This window comes from Lathamus discolor, chromosome 3, assembly GCF_037157495.1.
Source record: "Lathamus discolor isolate bLatDis1 chromosome 3, bLatDis1.hap1, whole genome shotgun sequence".
Classification (NCBI taxonomy): Eukaryota; Metazoa; Chordata; class Aves; order Psittaciformes; family Psittacidae; genus Lathamus; species Lathamus discolor.
The window spans coordinates 3980013-3995534 of record NC_088886.1 but is presented as its reverse complement, the minus strand read 5'-3'; the positions used below and the strand labels follow the sequence as shown (position 1 = coordinate 3995534).

General features: G+C 39.6%; 1 protein-coding gene across 5 annotated transcripts in view; it reads left to right on the top strand.

Moving 5' to 3' along the window:
- Positions 1 to 15522, top strand: part of PATJ (PATJ crumbs cell polarity complex component) — a 155111-nt gene that overhangs the window by 15755 nt on the left and 123834 nt on the right. For all 5 annotated transcript variants that reach the window (XM_065673193.1, XM_065673191.1, XM_065673192.1 and 2 more), the window contains exons 9-13: positions 2797 to 2899; positions 4277 to 4365; positions 5630 to 5768; positions 6070 to 6204; positions 13103 to 13179. In XM_065673193.1, the coding sequence (XP_065529265.1) occupies positions 2797 to 2899; positions 4277 to 4365; positions 5630 to 5768; positions 6070 to 6204; positions 13103 to 13179 (543 nt within the window). The remainder of the gene's footprint in view (positions 1 to 2796; positions 2900 to 4276; positions 4366 to 5629; positions 5769 to 6069; positions 6205 to 13102; positions 13180 to 15522) is intronic.

Below are 15522 nucleotides of genomic sequence, written 5' to 3'. Positions count from 1 at the left end.
TGTTACAAACTCACCTTCTTGCTTACTGGGTATAGTCACTGCAAAGCCAGCCATTGGCTTTGTGTCTTGCATCTCTCTGGAAGACTGTGGCTGAAGTATTTTGGGTTCTTCTCAAGCTCCTCTTAGGAGGACTGGTGTAGTAGGAAACAGAAGTGTCAGACAGATGGGAGGGGGTAATCTGTGTACATAAGGTTGGAAGTCTTAAAAGTGGGCTTGCCTAGTACTCCAAAAAAGGCTTTCCTAGAGAATCAGCATTACTATGAAGCACTTCTTTTCTGGCTGTATGATATTTTCCAAGGTCCACATTATATGGTCCTAGTTTTGTTTTCTCTACAAAGGACTATGTTTCTTAGTTCCTCACCTTAAAGGTGGGCCTGTTTGTCACTGACAGACCCTGAGCATTGCAAATGATGCAGACTATATAAAATGTTATTCCTTCTGGATGTCTTCTCAGTGTTCTCCTTATCTCTGATATGTAGTTTAGAGGGGAAAAAACATGTTGCAATTTCATCTACTTTCTGAATATCATCTCCTGTTTTCTGAACTAAATTGTGCCTTCAACTTTAGATTTGAAGAAACTCCTGTTTGTGATGTTGAGAGATTTGAATAGCCAAGAACAGTGACTAATCTGAATGTATTTAGTAACTTAATGATGAATTTTATGATCCACCTTTCAGTTTGTGTTTGATTTACAACAGCACTTTTTCCTTGATCCAGTGTCTCTCTGGTTTCTGAGTACTCCCAGTAGCTGTGAGCTTTGGAATAGCAAGTATTACCTTTTCTTTTTTTGCAAACCAGCAGAAAGGCGTTGTTAATACATGGTTAGGTTTTTTCAGTTTTATATTAATATTTTATTTCCTTTAAATTTCATGTAGTAGAGAGTAACTGAAACTACTTATGTCTTTGCATGGGCGCAGCAGTCATATTTTCTGTACTTGCCAAGATACTGATGGCAATGTTAGCAACCTACTTGGGCTGACTGGATTTAGGACTCCATACTTAAACTTTTCCAGGGTCCACTTCCAGTGTTTTGCATTCTACCAGTAACATTATGTAAATGAATAGTCTGTAGCACAGGAGCCATGACTATGAGGGGCTTTTGACTGTCAGAATAACAGGGCTGTCAAGGCCATAGCTCCATTTCAGATGTTGCTATAGGCTTGTTTATTCTTTTGGTTCCCTATCCTAAAGATAAGTGATAGAGCATCTCAACTTATCTTCATCTCCCTCAGTGTCTTATGGAGCAAGAGAGTTGGAAAGCATTTAATGAGCTGAATGAGTTGGTGAGTGGAAGGAGGTGTGTGTGATAAGGAGATAGCTGTCCATCCATTTCTCTTTCAGTGAAAAGTGAAATAGGCCATAACATTGGCCTGCTTTTAATATAGCTCCTTCTAAAGCTGATATTTCAAAAGCATTTGATTAAACTTCTCTTTTGTTTTGCAATTCCCTGGTCCAATTTTTGCTGTTGGCAGTGACGCTATCCCTCCTGATTTCATCGCTTTAGCAGACCTTACTCTGATCATCATCTTTTTGATGTCACTGGACTGTATGTGATTACTGAACACAAACAACTTTATGTATTTTAATTTATCCCTTGAAATCCCAGCTCTATGTGCTTGATTGTTTTTCTCTTTATCACCAATATCTTTAGTGTGTCATGTTTGAGCTCTCTCTGGCAGGTTTGATTTTTGTTTGTCAGAGTAGAGTTGCACAGGCCAACCTTGTGGGGACCTTTCTCCATATACTTGTCCAGTGTAAGGTCAGATCATTTATAATCTTAGCTAGTGGCTTTTATGGTTTTTTTGGTAATTGTAGTAAGTGGAGGGTTTGGAGAGCAGGTCATGTTATATGCTTCTCTTCTCAAGTATTGTTTGTTATGAGAAGTCATCACACCAGTTCAACAATAAAGCTTTTACAATGAATTCTCTGCCTTCCCCTTTTAGGTCTTACAAATATTTTTTCACTTAATGTAAACTAATGAGTCTTTTGCTTCCCATTGCCTCAAACAACCTGAAGGTTTCCAGTGCTCTCTGCAGTTTAGGAGGTGTTCAAATCTGAGCAGGGTAAAAGCAAACTTGTTAAGCTTATGTGTGTAAGATTGGCTTTTGGAATGGTTTGTGGTTTGGGATCTAGCATTAAAATAAGCTCAAACACCTACCTTAGTCACCCATGTCCGCACTTAAGCAGGCAGCTGCTGTAGTAAAGATATATGCCTGTTGTGTATATGTGTGGTTTCTTTCATTTCAGAGCAGCAAGCCTGGTTCTGAGATCCCTTTTGTGTTGCCCCTCACTTCCTTAGTAGATGATAACAAGGAGAGAGAAGCATCACTTTCTGACAGAAAGCTGTGGTGTGATAAGATTCTGTTTTTATACCAGGGTTTTTTTGCTTCCTAACTGTCCAGTATGAAGAGCTCAGGCAAGTGCATTCATGACACTGTTTATCAGGACATATGAAATGGAGAGAAGAAATACTGAGGGTTTCTGCTGTCTTGTGAGTTTGTCATTAGCACATGGCAGTGGAATCCAAAGGGAAATGACTCCTGAGCAGTCTAAAGAAAACCTTTCTTTTCCATAAAATATAAATACCTCTGACATGTATGTGGAGAAAGCATTAGGAAAGAATATAGAAAGCACCTTATTTTCACCAGATCTTGGGTATATCTCTTTTGCAAACATGATCCCTCCTAAAAGAGGAAAATCAAAATCACTGTTCACTTCTGAAGGTCTTAACTTGAAATATTGTAATTGTACTGGCAAATTATGAGCTATTTTTTTACTCTTCTGCTTTATTTATAGGATAATGCCAACCTCTTTGAGACTTACGATGTTGAACTTATAAAAAAGAACGGGCAAAGCCTAGGGATAACAATTGTTGGATATGCTGGCACATGTGATGTAGGTGAGTTCTACAGGATTTGGTAAAGTCTAGGATGGGGCTTCTCAAATATCCTTTACTTACAGTGAAACAGTGTAACTTGGAAAATCTGTGCAGAAGGTATTTGGAGAACTTGCTCCAAAGTGAGATTCAGCCTTGTCTTTGGCGGATGTCTGTTTCAGTGCCTGAACTCTGGGAACATGTTAAAATACCTATGCTAGGATACAGGGACATGGAATCAGCTTGGGGTTGTTTTCCCCAAGCCCTCGTTAAATTAGAGCTGTTAACTTCTTTTTCAAATGTTGGCTTCACAAATGATAATATCTTTAAAGTTGACTCTGAATATCTGGGTTTACACAAAAGGGTGTGCTTTTTATCCCCTCCCTTCCTCGAGGGATACCAGAAAGTATTCTGGGAATGTGGTGCAGCTGGAATTGCTCTCCAGCCCTCTTCATCCCAGGAGACTCTCTTGTGTTGCTGGTCAGGAATCCCAGGCCAGTGCAGTGAGCACTGGGAACTGGGATGGGGAGGAGCACGTGTCAGGCAGTGGGAAAAGGCAGTTTATGAAGCACCGGGAGGGGTTTTGCTGTGCATGGACAAATGATGTTGGGCAGGCCCATGACAGGTGGGTTAGAACTAGATGATCTTAAGGTCCTTTCCAACCCAAACCACTCTGTGAGGTGTCTGAGGAAGATTAGTGTTCAGAAAAGAATGAAGTGTCAAGATTCAGTAGAATAAAAGCATCTCATATTTTGCACGAGTTTGTGGAAGGGAAGGGTTACTGTTTCAACTGATGATTGGAGTTTTTATACTAGGGTTTTCTGTTTTTATTTCCTTGTTCTAATTGGAAGTTAGAATTAAGACTCAAATGTCAAACGTGACAAAGGGCAGCTTTTCTGTTTTCCATGTTTTTCCCTTTTCTTTTTCCTCTTCTCTTTTTTAAAGAACAATCCTCTTTGGTTAAGATTTAAAGTACTAAATTCCTTAGCTGTAAGATGATTGAAGTCCTGATCAAAGTACTTAAGCACATACTTTACATTTAGCTTAGGTAGTCCTATTGAAATCGAATGCAGTATGGATTTAAGTGATTGTGCTTTAAAGCCTGGATAAACACAAGGATGAATCCATGGAGGAAGTGGCCTTGTGTGAGCCATTTTAAGGACAAAATTTGGAGCTCAGTGTACTGGTAGTTGTGTTTGTGCTGTTTGTCCCATCAGAGATCTCAGTTGTTTGATGCCAAGCTGTGTGAATGTAATATGCAAATGGTGGTGGTTTACAAAATCATAACTTTGTGGATAGAAGTGTGTGAAAAGGGCTATAATTAAAAATCTTAATCAGAAAAGAAACAAATGAGCTTAATATAGTGACTTGTTTCTCTTTCTCCCCTCCCTCTGCTGACAGAACCTTCAGGGATATTTGTGAAGAACATAATACCTGGGAGTGCTGCTGACCACAATGGCCAAATTCATGTTCATGACAAAATTGTTGCTGTAAGTAAAATAGTCTGCTTCTGTGTTTTTGTAGAGCTAAAGGTTCGTTACACATCTCGGTGTTAAAAGAACAACGTAGTAAAGACTTTCTAAAATGAATTAAACCTTCTCTGCTTTGCAGAGGAAATAATTTGGTGGTTTGTATTTGTTTAGGTAGATTTGTAACAGCAATGAGCTTTGGCTTGCTGTGATTAAAAATATTATTTTATATTCAAAGTAGTAGTAAATAGTAGTTAACTGTGAAAGAGGCAAGCATGTGGATTAGAATGTTTCAGAGTGGAGAATCTTGGCTTTTGGCCTGAAGTAAAGATGTGCAGCATTAGCCTCTGTTTGAATTGAATGGGATTTGAGGATAGTTAAGATTCTGCAAGATGTGGCACACTGTTTATGGTCCTTAATGACTGTGTAGCACAGTGTGGATACAATCAAAATGTTAATAGTCACAATTTAGGTTGAAAAACCCAAGCTTTATGTGTAGAAAAATTAAAACCCATTGAATAACAGGGAATTGAAAAATAGCCAATTTTGCATTCACAGTACAAGCAGGAATGAATTACATATTAAAACACAGTCTTTTTGTTTTAAGAGATAATATTTATAGAGATATAATTTTAAATTGCTTTTAGAAATGTGTGCGATGCCAGACCTTCTGAAGTCAGGCTCTCCTTTGTGAGAGCAAAAACTGATGCAGCCTTGTGCTTTTATCTGCAGCTTTGCAGTAGAAGCCCCTATTGATGCGTAACCTAACAGTGAGGTAAACAGAATATTTTGGGTGTAAATTAAAATGCCTGAATTAATGTAAGAATCAGGCTATTCAGAGTGGATTATATGGACAGTTATGTATGTAGGCTTGTGTGGGGCATGTTAGAAATCCATGAGAAAACTAACAGTGATAATGAACTGAACAGTGTTATAAGTTGACTACACTTGCTGCGGAGCTTCATCCCAATACTCCTCAAGGTGGTTTTTGTAAGCAGAACAAACTGGAGGGGGAAATCAGGGCATACTTACATGTATAAGATTAGTAAATTCTGTTTTGTGATTGCCCTATGAAGACAGGAGAAATTACTGTTGTGTTTCCCATTAAAATGCATTTTGGTAGTATCTGATTAGTGAAATGTAACTGATTAATAAGATTGTTTTGCAAATGCCACTGTCTTGGGTGCATAACCCTAAAATTTCTACACAAAACAATGTGAAGTGAACAGTTCAGCCTAAGAATGTAATGTGATTACTATTATATGATACCATTGTCTTGATGTAGGTTGATGGAGTTAATATACAGGATTATACCAACCAAGAAGTAGTAGAGGCGTTGCGTAACACAGGACAGACTGTCCGCCTCACCTTACTTAGAAGGAAACCTTCTTCTACTCTTTCTTCAGAAAGACCTTCAGATAGAGGTAATCCTCTTTTATCTCCCTTTCTGCAGCTCTTTTTCAGCAACTGATTTTGTTTTTCACTCAAGTTACAGTTACCTGATTTAACAATTAGGACTAAATACTGTGTGATCCTAGATTTTGTAAGGGCACACTGTAGCAAATGAGATACTTAGGGAGGAATGGAAAGAAACAGAAATGAGGGATTCAGGAAAATTGAGCACAGAACTCTTGTGTAGCCAAAAGAAGAGTAGTTATTGAGGCAGTGTTACTACTTCCTATATTTTGCAGCATGTGATTTATTATTTTTCATCTGTTTTCACAGTGCATCCTACTGTTCCAACCTTTGTGTCCCCTGGAGCTGTAGGAACTGAAACTAGTATGGACACTAAGAGTGAGGAAATCCAACAACAAAATGATAATCTTCAAAATATAAAGAAGCAGAATCTACAGAAAACAGGTGGATAATAGATCTTGTATTGTCTCTTCTGAGTCTTTGGAATTGTCTTTGATCCATTTTCAATGCTGATGGGCTGTTGTGGCTTGCTCTGTTTTAGCTTTTGCTCTGTAATATTTTATATTCAGGCTCCTCTGAAGTAAACTTCTACCTGTTGGATCTATCGACTATTCCGTTGCACCCTATCCCTAAGATGTAGCACTGTGCATTGTTTGCTGAGCGTACATTCTGTGCCATCACAGAGGACGCTGATGAAGATACTGGATGTTAGCCCCTGTAACAATTGGCCTTCTCTCATAACTGGCTGTTGTGCCGCTGATTAATGCTGTCTTTCATCCTGGTGGTCCATCTGATCTTCAGCCTTATTTAGCAGTCATCAAACCTGTGCCTCAATTTCCAAATGAGACTACCAGTGTAATTGGTGTCAAAAGCTTTGGTAAAGTTGAGGTGTATTACACTTGAATCCATGTAGGGCTATCTTGGCAGTCAGATTGGTCAGTTGTTTGGCAAATCTATATTAACTGCTCCTGATTCACCTTCTTATCATTTATGGTTTTGGAAATGGATTCCAAAGGAAGTATAATCTCTGCAGGACCAAAGGTGAGACTGACTGGCCTATAATTCTCTGGGTCTTTCTCCTTGCATGAAGTTTGCCCTTTTCCAGCCATTAGTGATCCCCCTTTGATTGCCATATTTTGGATTTTTTGTTGGCTGGTTGGGGTTTTTTGTGGATTATAAGCAGTGGAATTTCATAAGGTCTGTAGAGCTGAATGCCTCCAGCTCACCAATTCCTCTTGCTAGCCCTGGTCCTACTCTGCTGACCTGAGCTGTCCTGTCTGCAGTCTTCTGACAGAGAAGATGTGTTCAGCCTCCTGTGCTGCTAGGGCCCTGAACCAAATTGCTGGGTGAGCAGCATCAGGAGATGGAATTCTTGGGAGTTCACATTTATTTCCTGATCCAGTCTTACCTCTGTCATACCTATCTTGCCCTCACAGGTTTTAGGCACCTGCATCTGCAGTCTTTTCAAAATCTTCTGTTGCTTTCCTGTACATCATCTTTGATGCCCATTTGTTGCAGTTTCCTCTTTTGGTACTGCAGTAACTTCATCAAAACTCATCTCCTGAGCTGCTCAATATGGCTTCCTACAACCTGTGACCTGAGCTGCAACATCCTCCCTTCCTCCCTCCCTCAGGAGTTTTGACTGAGTGTGGCTTTCTGAAGGACCAGAGGCACTGCAGCAGTGAGGACGGGACATGTCTTCTAACATGTCTCCATTCGTAGGTCATTTTCCACAATATGAGACAGATGTCATTTCTGTGAGCATCTCTCTCATCTATGTGCCACCTGCCACATAAATGCCTTGCCCCTCTTTGCTTGTCCTGCTTATAGAGCTCCTGTTCGCTGGCATTCCTGGAGAAGTAGGAAGCCTAGCACAGGTTATGTCAACTCCTGCGAGGTTCACCACTTAGCAATGAATCTCTACTTGCTACCTGCTGGCTCCCAGACCCAACTCACTTACCTTGTGGTACTAATACCACTGCATACTGCTTCCTCTCTTGCTACTTTTAGAAGCTAGAGTTCACTCTCTAGATAAGCCATTTCTGTTTTGCTTGTCCTGAGCTTACTGGCAGAACTGGAAATTGTACACCTATGCAGGCAGATGAGAACCTCTGGTTTTACAAAGGCATAATAGGTGGAAAGACCTGATAGCTGGACAGGAGTTCAAATTAGGCATGTGTTTTTAACAGCAAAGGCAATTGAACATATGGGCAGATCACAAAGGCATGGACTGCTTTGGTTTTTAGCTGACTTCTGATTCAAGGTTAAGGCTGAAGGTCTTTCCAGAAGGCATGCTTCAATTCCTCTGCAGATTTCTGGGCTCTTCTACAGGAAATTCTGGGTGAATTTCTACAGCTTGTGTTAAAGTCAGCATAAATTATCCTTATGCCTTGTAATTTTGAAGATATGTAGATGTAATAGAGGATTCTAAATTACGGCTGTCAGTGAATAACAATTTTGCCGTGATTGTAGAAGATCTGTCAGTATTAAAGACAACCTGGAAACGAGAGAAATGTAGCAGCTCCTATGCTCCATTCTGTTTTACTTTTCTGTCCAAGCCTCATAACGAGACATCCTTTGTTGTGACTTTTGCATGTTCCCAGAAATAGGAAGCCAAAACAGAGGTGGTTGAGTAGCTGAGACATGAGGTTATCAAAGCATTGTTGTAACTGTAGGAATGGAAAAGCATATATTGATTTGTAGTTACAATGGGCAACTAACCTAAGGGCTGAGCAACAGGATGTATTTAGGGGCAGAAGAACCGGGAGGACTTACACTCATTATGACATAGAGAAGAGCAACACATGCAGTCCTGTGTCACTTATCCAGTTCTTTATTACTGTGGCACTTTCTGTGCGCAGAGTGTTTTCTTTTTCTACTGAAGTGAACAATATCTCTGTAGTCAGTTCCTGACTCCTCCTGATTGGGTTATCTGGTGTCACAGCCTGCAGATATCTGCCCTGGTGCAATGGGAACTTTCTGAGGAATTTGTTACCTAATACCTAGTGCTGTGCAAATGTGCTCTATCAATGCCAGGATCGTTTTAGGCTGGGAAGTAAAATTGCTTTTACCTGGCTTGAAGTTAATAAACTCTGCTAGTCTCAAGATGTGTTATCTAGATATGCCTTAGTGATTCCTATTCTGCTGATAATCAGCTTCGATCAAACTGGGTTTTTTTTGAGCCCTTTTCATAGCAGACACAAACTGCTTTGATGTGAATCCACTGTGTCTCCATAAATACTCCAGAGCCCTCAGTTTCAAAAGGAGTTTGTGAAGTTGTACCTATACAAGTAGCTCCCATTCAATTCCAGTATTGTGCAAATCTCATGATCCCTTTCCTTGAAACTCTGCAAGGTATGGTGTAGATACACCTGAGTCTAGCAAGGATTTCATTGCCTGGAATCCGTGGCTGTCAGTTGGACCCCTGCTGATCTCTTGCAGGGAGCGTGTGGTATATCACTGGTGCAACATGTACCAAGTGTGCTACCAGATGTTTCTGTTCTCCTATGTATGTGTCCAAACTTCCCTTACCCTGAAGAATACAGGCTAACCTGTTTGTATGCACAGTGTATCTTGGGATACCAACATTTAAACACTGAAAACAGTTTATTTGCAGTTGGTTACTGCCCTTGATATAATCTAGCAGTGCTGGTCCTCTGTGGGCCAGCAGGATACTGCCAGGGGCATGGCTTTGAAACTCAGTAATGAATCAGAAGTGTTTAATGCAATAGTAAGCAAGTATCATTGCTTGATTAAACTGTGGTTTTTCATAGTGAGAAACCACTTGTAAGTTACAAGGTTCTGCAAAAGCTTTATGCAACTATAAAGTGTGTGTGTCTCTGTTAAAATGTTGAAATACTTAGTTGCAAATTTTACTTACACTGAAATACCGTGTATGAGATTTCACCTTGGGATAGACTTTAATGGCCAAGTTTAAATTCCAACGATAGGTGCTTATTTTGGACGTGGTGATGAGCACTTCATTATAATAGTGCTAAAGTAAATACTGCTAATTTAAGGCTCTGACTAAACTCTGGAAATGCTTTTAGAAGTTTAATGCAAAAGGTATGTTATATGAAATAGGTATTACTTCCCTTTAAGCCCAGTTGTGTGAAATTCTTATTAAATTGTGTTTCCTGGGGAGGTATTAAATAGTATTTCTAGCCAGGCAAGCCCATGCTTAAGCAGTTCCGTTACAAAGGCAACATGGTTTTAGATGCAGGGTGTATGAGGCCTGAAACTTTCTGCTAGCAGACTAGAGGCAATTAACAGCTACATCTGCAAGACTGCAGAGTGGGCAGAACTGCTTTCTTTTGCCTTGCAGCAGTACTCAAAACCCAAAGAGATGATGATGCATGTCAGACGCTTAAAGGCAGCCAGGAAAAGTATCCAGCAGTAGGGAAGGTAAAGGTAGTGCATTAATGAAGTGCACTAGAGCACAGTCCACATCCTTGTATAGTAAGTTTGTGAAACCAGGAGGATAGTGCAAGAAGGAAAGATCCCAGTTTTGAACATGTTGACAGTTTTGACCAGGATTTTTCCAACACATTCATGATTTATTCTTGATGTGTTCTAATTAGAAATTAAAAACTGTATAGAAATGCAGGCAGAAAGACAGACTAAATATGTTGAAAATTGTTGCTAATGAAAGCTGTCCCTTGGGAAGCATTTTCATGTCTGAGGCCTTGCACATTATAGAAGATGTGATACATACCTCAGGTCATGAGAAATCCCAGCTGGATGAGAGACTAGAAAGAAACTTCCTACTAGCTGTCATGTGGAAAAAGCTATTCTGGGGTAAAGGTGCATTTTAAGTGAATTGGGTGATACTATTGGAATTGAATATATTTAATCCAAATCACTCCAGCCAACATTTCCACAGTTCTGAGGAAGTTACAAGCAAAAACTTCAAAGTGTGTTTGAAAGAAAGAAAGAAAGAGGAAAACTTCAAATGGGGACGTGCATCAGCACCTGCTCTAAACAACTCGTAGATTTAGGTAATGTGGTTTTGAAGTGAGAAAGAAATCTGTATTCAGCCAACTGAACACAGCTTACAGTTACAGAACTGAACTTAGAGCCTGACCCTAAGATTCATTACTCCTGGTGAACCTTCAAATCTCTATTGGGCTGCACAGGGGATTGCAGGTGCTTAGGTCCTGTGTGCTCACACTATAACTTTGTAATAGCAGAAAAATAGATGAAAGAATTTCTGTCCCCGAGTAGTTCTGCAAGTAGAAGGAGTGGAAAAATGTGCTGGTGTTCTGTTCTTGCTGCAGTTTGGGAATAAAGATAGTGATCAGCCTATGCTTAATAACAAGGTTTACAAAGAGGACTTCTTAGAAGCTTCAGTTCAGTTTCAATGGAGGAAAAAACCTTTCACAGCTGAGAATTTTGGGACCATATTTCTTCCTTTTTCTTTTATGGAGATAATTTATTTCAGAGGGAACTGTGGGCTGTATTTAAAACCCCAAGTTTTTATCCCTAGTTGGATTTCTTGTTGGTGACAGAAAATAGTTATCTGTATTTCTGGAATCCTTGAATACCTGCATTTCCTTGAGCCTACAGGTTAAAGGTGCTCTGGATATTTCCAAGTGAAATCTCACTCGGTAGGCTCTGAGGAGTGTGGTTTCTTAGTGTAGATCAGACAGAATATGCTTATGTGTCATACAGTGATGGATTATGATATGGTGTAAGTTAACTTAAATCTTTGTTTTTAATAAGCAGAAAATTCAAAGTTATAAAATGATGTGATGAGGATTGTATTGCAAAGCTCATGTTTTATCTTTGCAGTCTGCAAAGGTGTTGAAAGCTGAGGCAGCTTGACATCCCACTTGCGTTGGCTTTTGCTAGTAGGTAGGCTCTGAACTTTTTTACCCCCTTGAGGTATTTTACTCACTAGTTTGTGTGCAAAATAGAATAGAATCATAGAATCATTTAGCTTGGAAAAGACCTTTATGGTCATTGAGTCCAACTGTTATCCTGGCGTTGCCAGGTCACCTACTAAACTGTTTCGCTAGTACCACATCTATACATCTTTTAAATCCCTTCAGGGACGGTGACTCCACCACTGCCCTGGGCAGCCTGTTCCAGTGCTTGACAACCCTTTTGGTGAAGACATTGTTCCTAATCTCCAGTTTAAACCTCCCCTGGTGCAGCTTGAGGCCATTTCCTCTTGTCCCATCCCTTGTTACCTGGGAGCAAACCCCAGCCCCCTCCTGGCTCCATCCTCCTGTCAGGCTATTGTAGAGAGCTATAAGGTCCCCCCTGAGCCTTCTCTTCTCCAGACTAAACCCCCTCAGGTCCTTCAGCTGCTCCCCATCACACTTATGCTCCAGGCCTTGCACCAGCTCTGTTGCCCTTCTCTGGCCCCGCTCCAGCACCTCAATGTCCTTCTTGCAGTGATCTTGTGATTTACATTCTAAATTTCACTGTGACATAGCAGCAATACAAAGTGGTCTGTGCCTTGTCTAGACATCTGACAAAATTACAGTTATTCAGGGGGAAAAACCCCAGGTTTTGATAATTCAGACCTCAGTTGCTGCTGCTGTAGCTGCTAGATGGAATTTGCTTTAGAGTTTGATTCTTACCAGTTAAACATTTCTTCAGCTTGGAACTTTATATGTGCACTGAGCTTCTGGATGAGGTCAAATGCAGGGCAGCCAGTCATTTTATGCTGTCTAGCTCTGTCAAATTGTCTTACATGAATGTAATACTGCCTTGGTTGCATAAGTAAGAAAGCTGAAAAGATATAAATGTCAAGATAGCCAAGTTCCCACGGAAGACTGGTTTAGAACTGGAGCTTATATTAAAGCTCATGTTACTTACTGGCCTAATTAAACTAGACAAGCCTTTCTACCTGCCAAATGTAGAAATAAAGTCTGTGACTGCGTTGTGCTGACGCAGCCCCTCAGTAACAGCAATATCTTGTCAGGTGTTTTACTTCTTAAGGGGGGTTCATTTTGGTGGGAGATGATGCCTCCCTGGAGTAGTAAGCATTTTTATAGCAACAAATTGTGAAGCCATGTGAAATTTGTTTTGCAGCCTGAAAGAATGATTTATTTACAGTACTATATCTACGGAACTCACATCTCATCAGTGTGAGCATCATTTCTGCCTCTCAGTTGAATAAATCACACGTTAGCAGTAGCTGACATTTTGCATTGTTTTGCTAAGAAAGACATTTTTGATTTGCACAGTTTGACTCAGCTTAATGCACTTTCCTTTTTGGGATTGCACCCTCTAATCTTTTATTTATACTGAATTTTTATTGAAGTATTTAGAAATAAGCTTACTTCTGAATGTTCAGTATGCTTGTAAATATAATATTCACTTTCATATTTAGGAAGAGTCCTGCTCCCTCCAGCACATGAGCTGAAATCCAAGTGGGAAAACCTGCTGGGACCTGAATATGAAGTTCTGGTATGTTATCTTTCAATAAACTACATTCATGTGTGTTATTTCTTTAAATTACAGATCTGTGAGCTTAGTGTTACTGGCTGTTTATAGAACAGTTTAGTGGTTGGAATAGATCAGTAACATCAAATTTTGTTTCCTGTAACATCAGAGGTGAAATATAGGAATGTTATAATGAGTTGGTAGTTTTCTAGATTTTGTTTATGTAGATACTATTGTTATACACTAGACAAGAACAGTGATTTAAGAAAATCAACTGTCCTTTTAAATCTGCATCATATCAACAGCTTAAAATATGTGGCCTTTTTTATGATTTCATTTATGATTTTATGATTTTCATTTATGGCTTATTGTGCCCTGGGAAAAAAAAGCTCAGGATGGAGCTCTTGTATTTCATGAAGAATCTTAAAATTATATTAGAAGAGTGAAAGAATGATTCTTAAACGTGCTGGGAAAATAGGAAGTAATTCACGGTAGTGTAACTTTGTGGTGCCAGTGTCTATCAGATATTTCTTCACTTCATATTTAATAATTGCCAAGCAAAAGCTTGTTTTGATGAATCATCATAAGGAGTTGACTGAAGTTGTAATTCACTGCTGCTTTTCAGTTCTGTGTTAGCCAGTGGGTACAGAGAAAAAGCTCCAGCCGCTGTTCTTTCCAAGGACTTGAAAAATTCTCACCACCACCAAGAAAATGCCCTGTTTGTCTTTGCAATGCTTGTCCAGTTGATTTAGAGACACTTATTTTTACTGCTTGGAGTAGCCATCGTTCCAGTCACTTGCTAGAAGATTTAAAGTAGCTTTAGGAATTGCCTGGAGAAACTCTCTTCTCTTCTTTCCATTAGCACTCCTTTAAGATCTGAAGTTCATGTAAGATTATGTACATGATGCAATAAATCTGTTCAGCTGCCCACTTCAGTTGCTTGGTATTCCCATCCTTACATTTCAAGAGTCTGATATTACTTCCCTTAGCACCATCACACTTCCCACAGAGGACGAAAACCTGCTTAGTTTGTGAAACCATCCGTTTCTAATTCTTCTTTAGCTGCCGCCGGTAAAATGTCAGGAGTGAGAATGTTAACGATTGGCCCTCTTAAATAATAGAAGGAAGCTGTTGTGGCATCCTGTTTTCAAAGTCATTTTTTCACTTCTTCCACTTCTTGTTGGCAGTACCTACCTCTAGTCTTGCTTGGCTGCATTCAATAACAGCGTTTAGTTTGATTTCAGCCTGATAGTGCAGTCCCTGCTTCATGATATCCTCACTCCTACACTCGCCTCCCAGAAAGTCACCTTGAAAGTGCCTGCAAGTTTGAGTATTCACTCAGAAGTATTTCTCTTCAAAGGAGATAGCTGTTTGAAGAGAGAATTTGGTGTTGCTCATGGCTTTGGTGTTGCTGATCCTTTGTGTGGTACCAGTGGAAGGAGCTGAGGTCCTGCTGAAACAGAAAGAGACCCTGGAAGTCTGTACAGTGATATATGACTGTAGGGTGTTTGTCACCAGGTACCTAGAGCATGAGCAATCAAGCTGAGGAGTTATGAGTCATAGAGTCATTTAGTCACAACTGAATGAACATGAAATGGATTCTGTCTGTTGGGAAAAATACTGGAAAACAAGAGGTTGGAAGCCCTATTTAAAATTAAGCCAAAAGGAAAAGCTGAGGCTTAGTATTATTGTTTAAACTAAAAATTTCCAAAGACTATATATTTTCCAAATCTAATAGTTGTAGCAATCCTCCCAAACCTGTTCAACTTCAGTGTCCCAAACCCCAACTCTGGGCCATAGATCACCACAGATGTCATCTTACTACATTTCAAATTGGAGTGAATAACCTTCTAAGGTTACAGATATGTAAATTATGTTAAGGAAGAACTTTACAAGCAAACTGGTAGTCAACATTATTAATACAAAACAATAATGATACACTGAAAGGATTTCTTGTCACTCTTCTAAATAATCCACTTTACATTCAGTTTTGGTGGTTAAACTCATGTATTTCAAGTCGTGTCAGGAACATGCTGCACAGGACGGTGGTTTAGATGTTAAATGGCTGTACTATAGCCTGAAATAATAACTTAAGGCATTGTACTTCTCAGATTCAAAAGGCAAGTCAGTTTGGGCATTTGTGTCAAAGATAATGGCATTTCGTGCTTATACAGGATTACTGAACTTGACTAAAATTGGCACTCGGGCTTTGGGAATAGGATAATATTGAAGTCTGCTAATAGTGCATAATCACCACATTCCTAGTTGTAAATGTTCTGTGTCTGAAAGAGTTTTCTAACATTTGTTTAAAATTATTTTGCATCAATGTGACTTTGTTTAAGCACGGTTTATTTTACTCATCAGTTT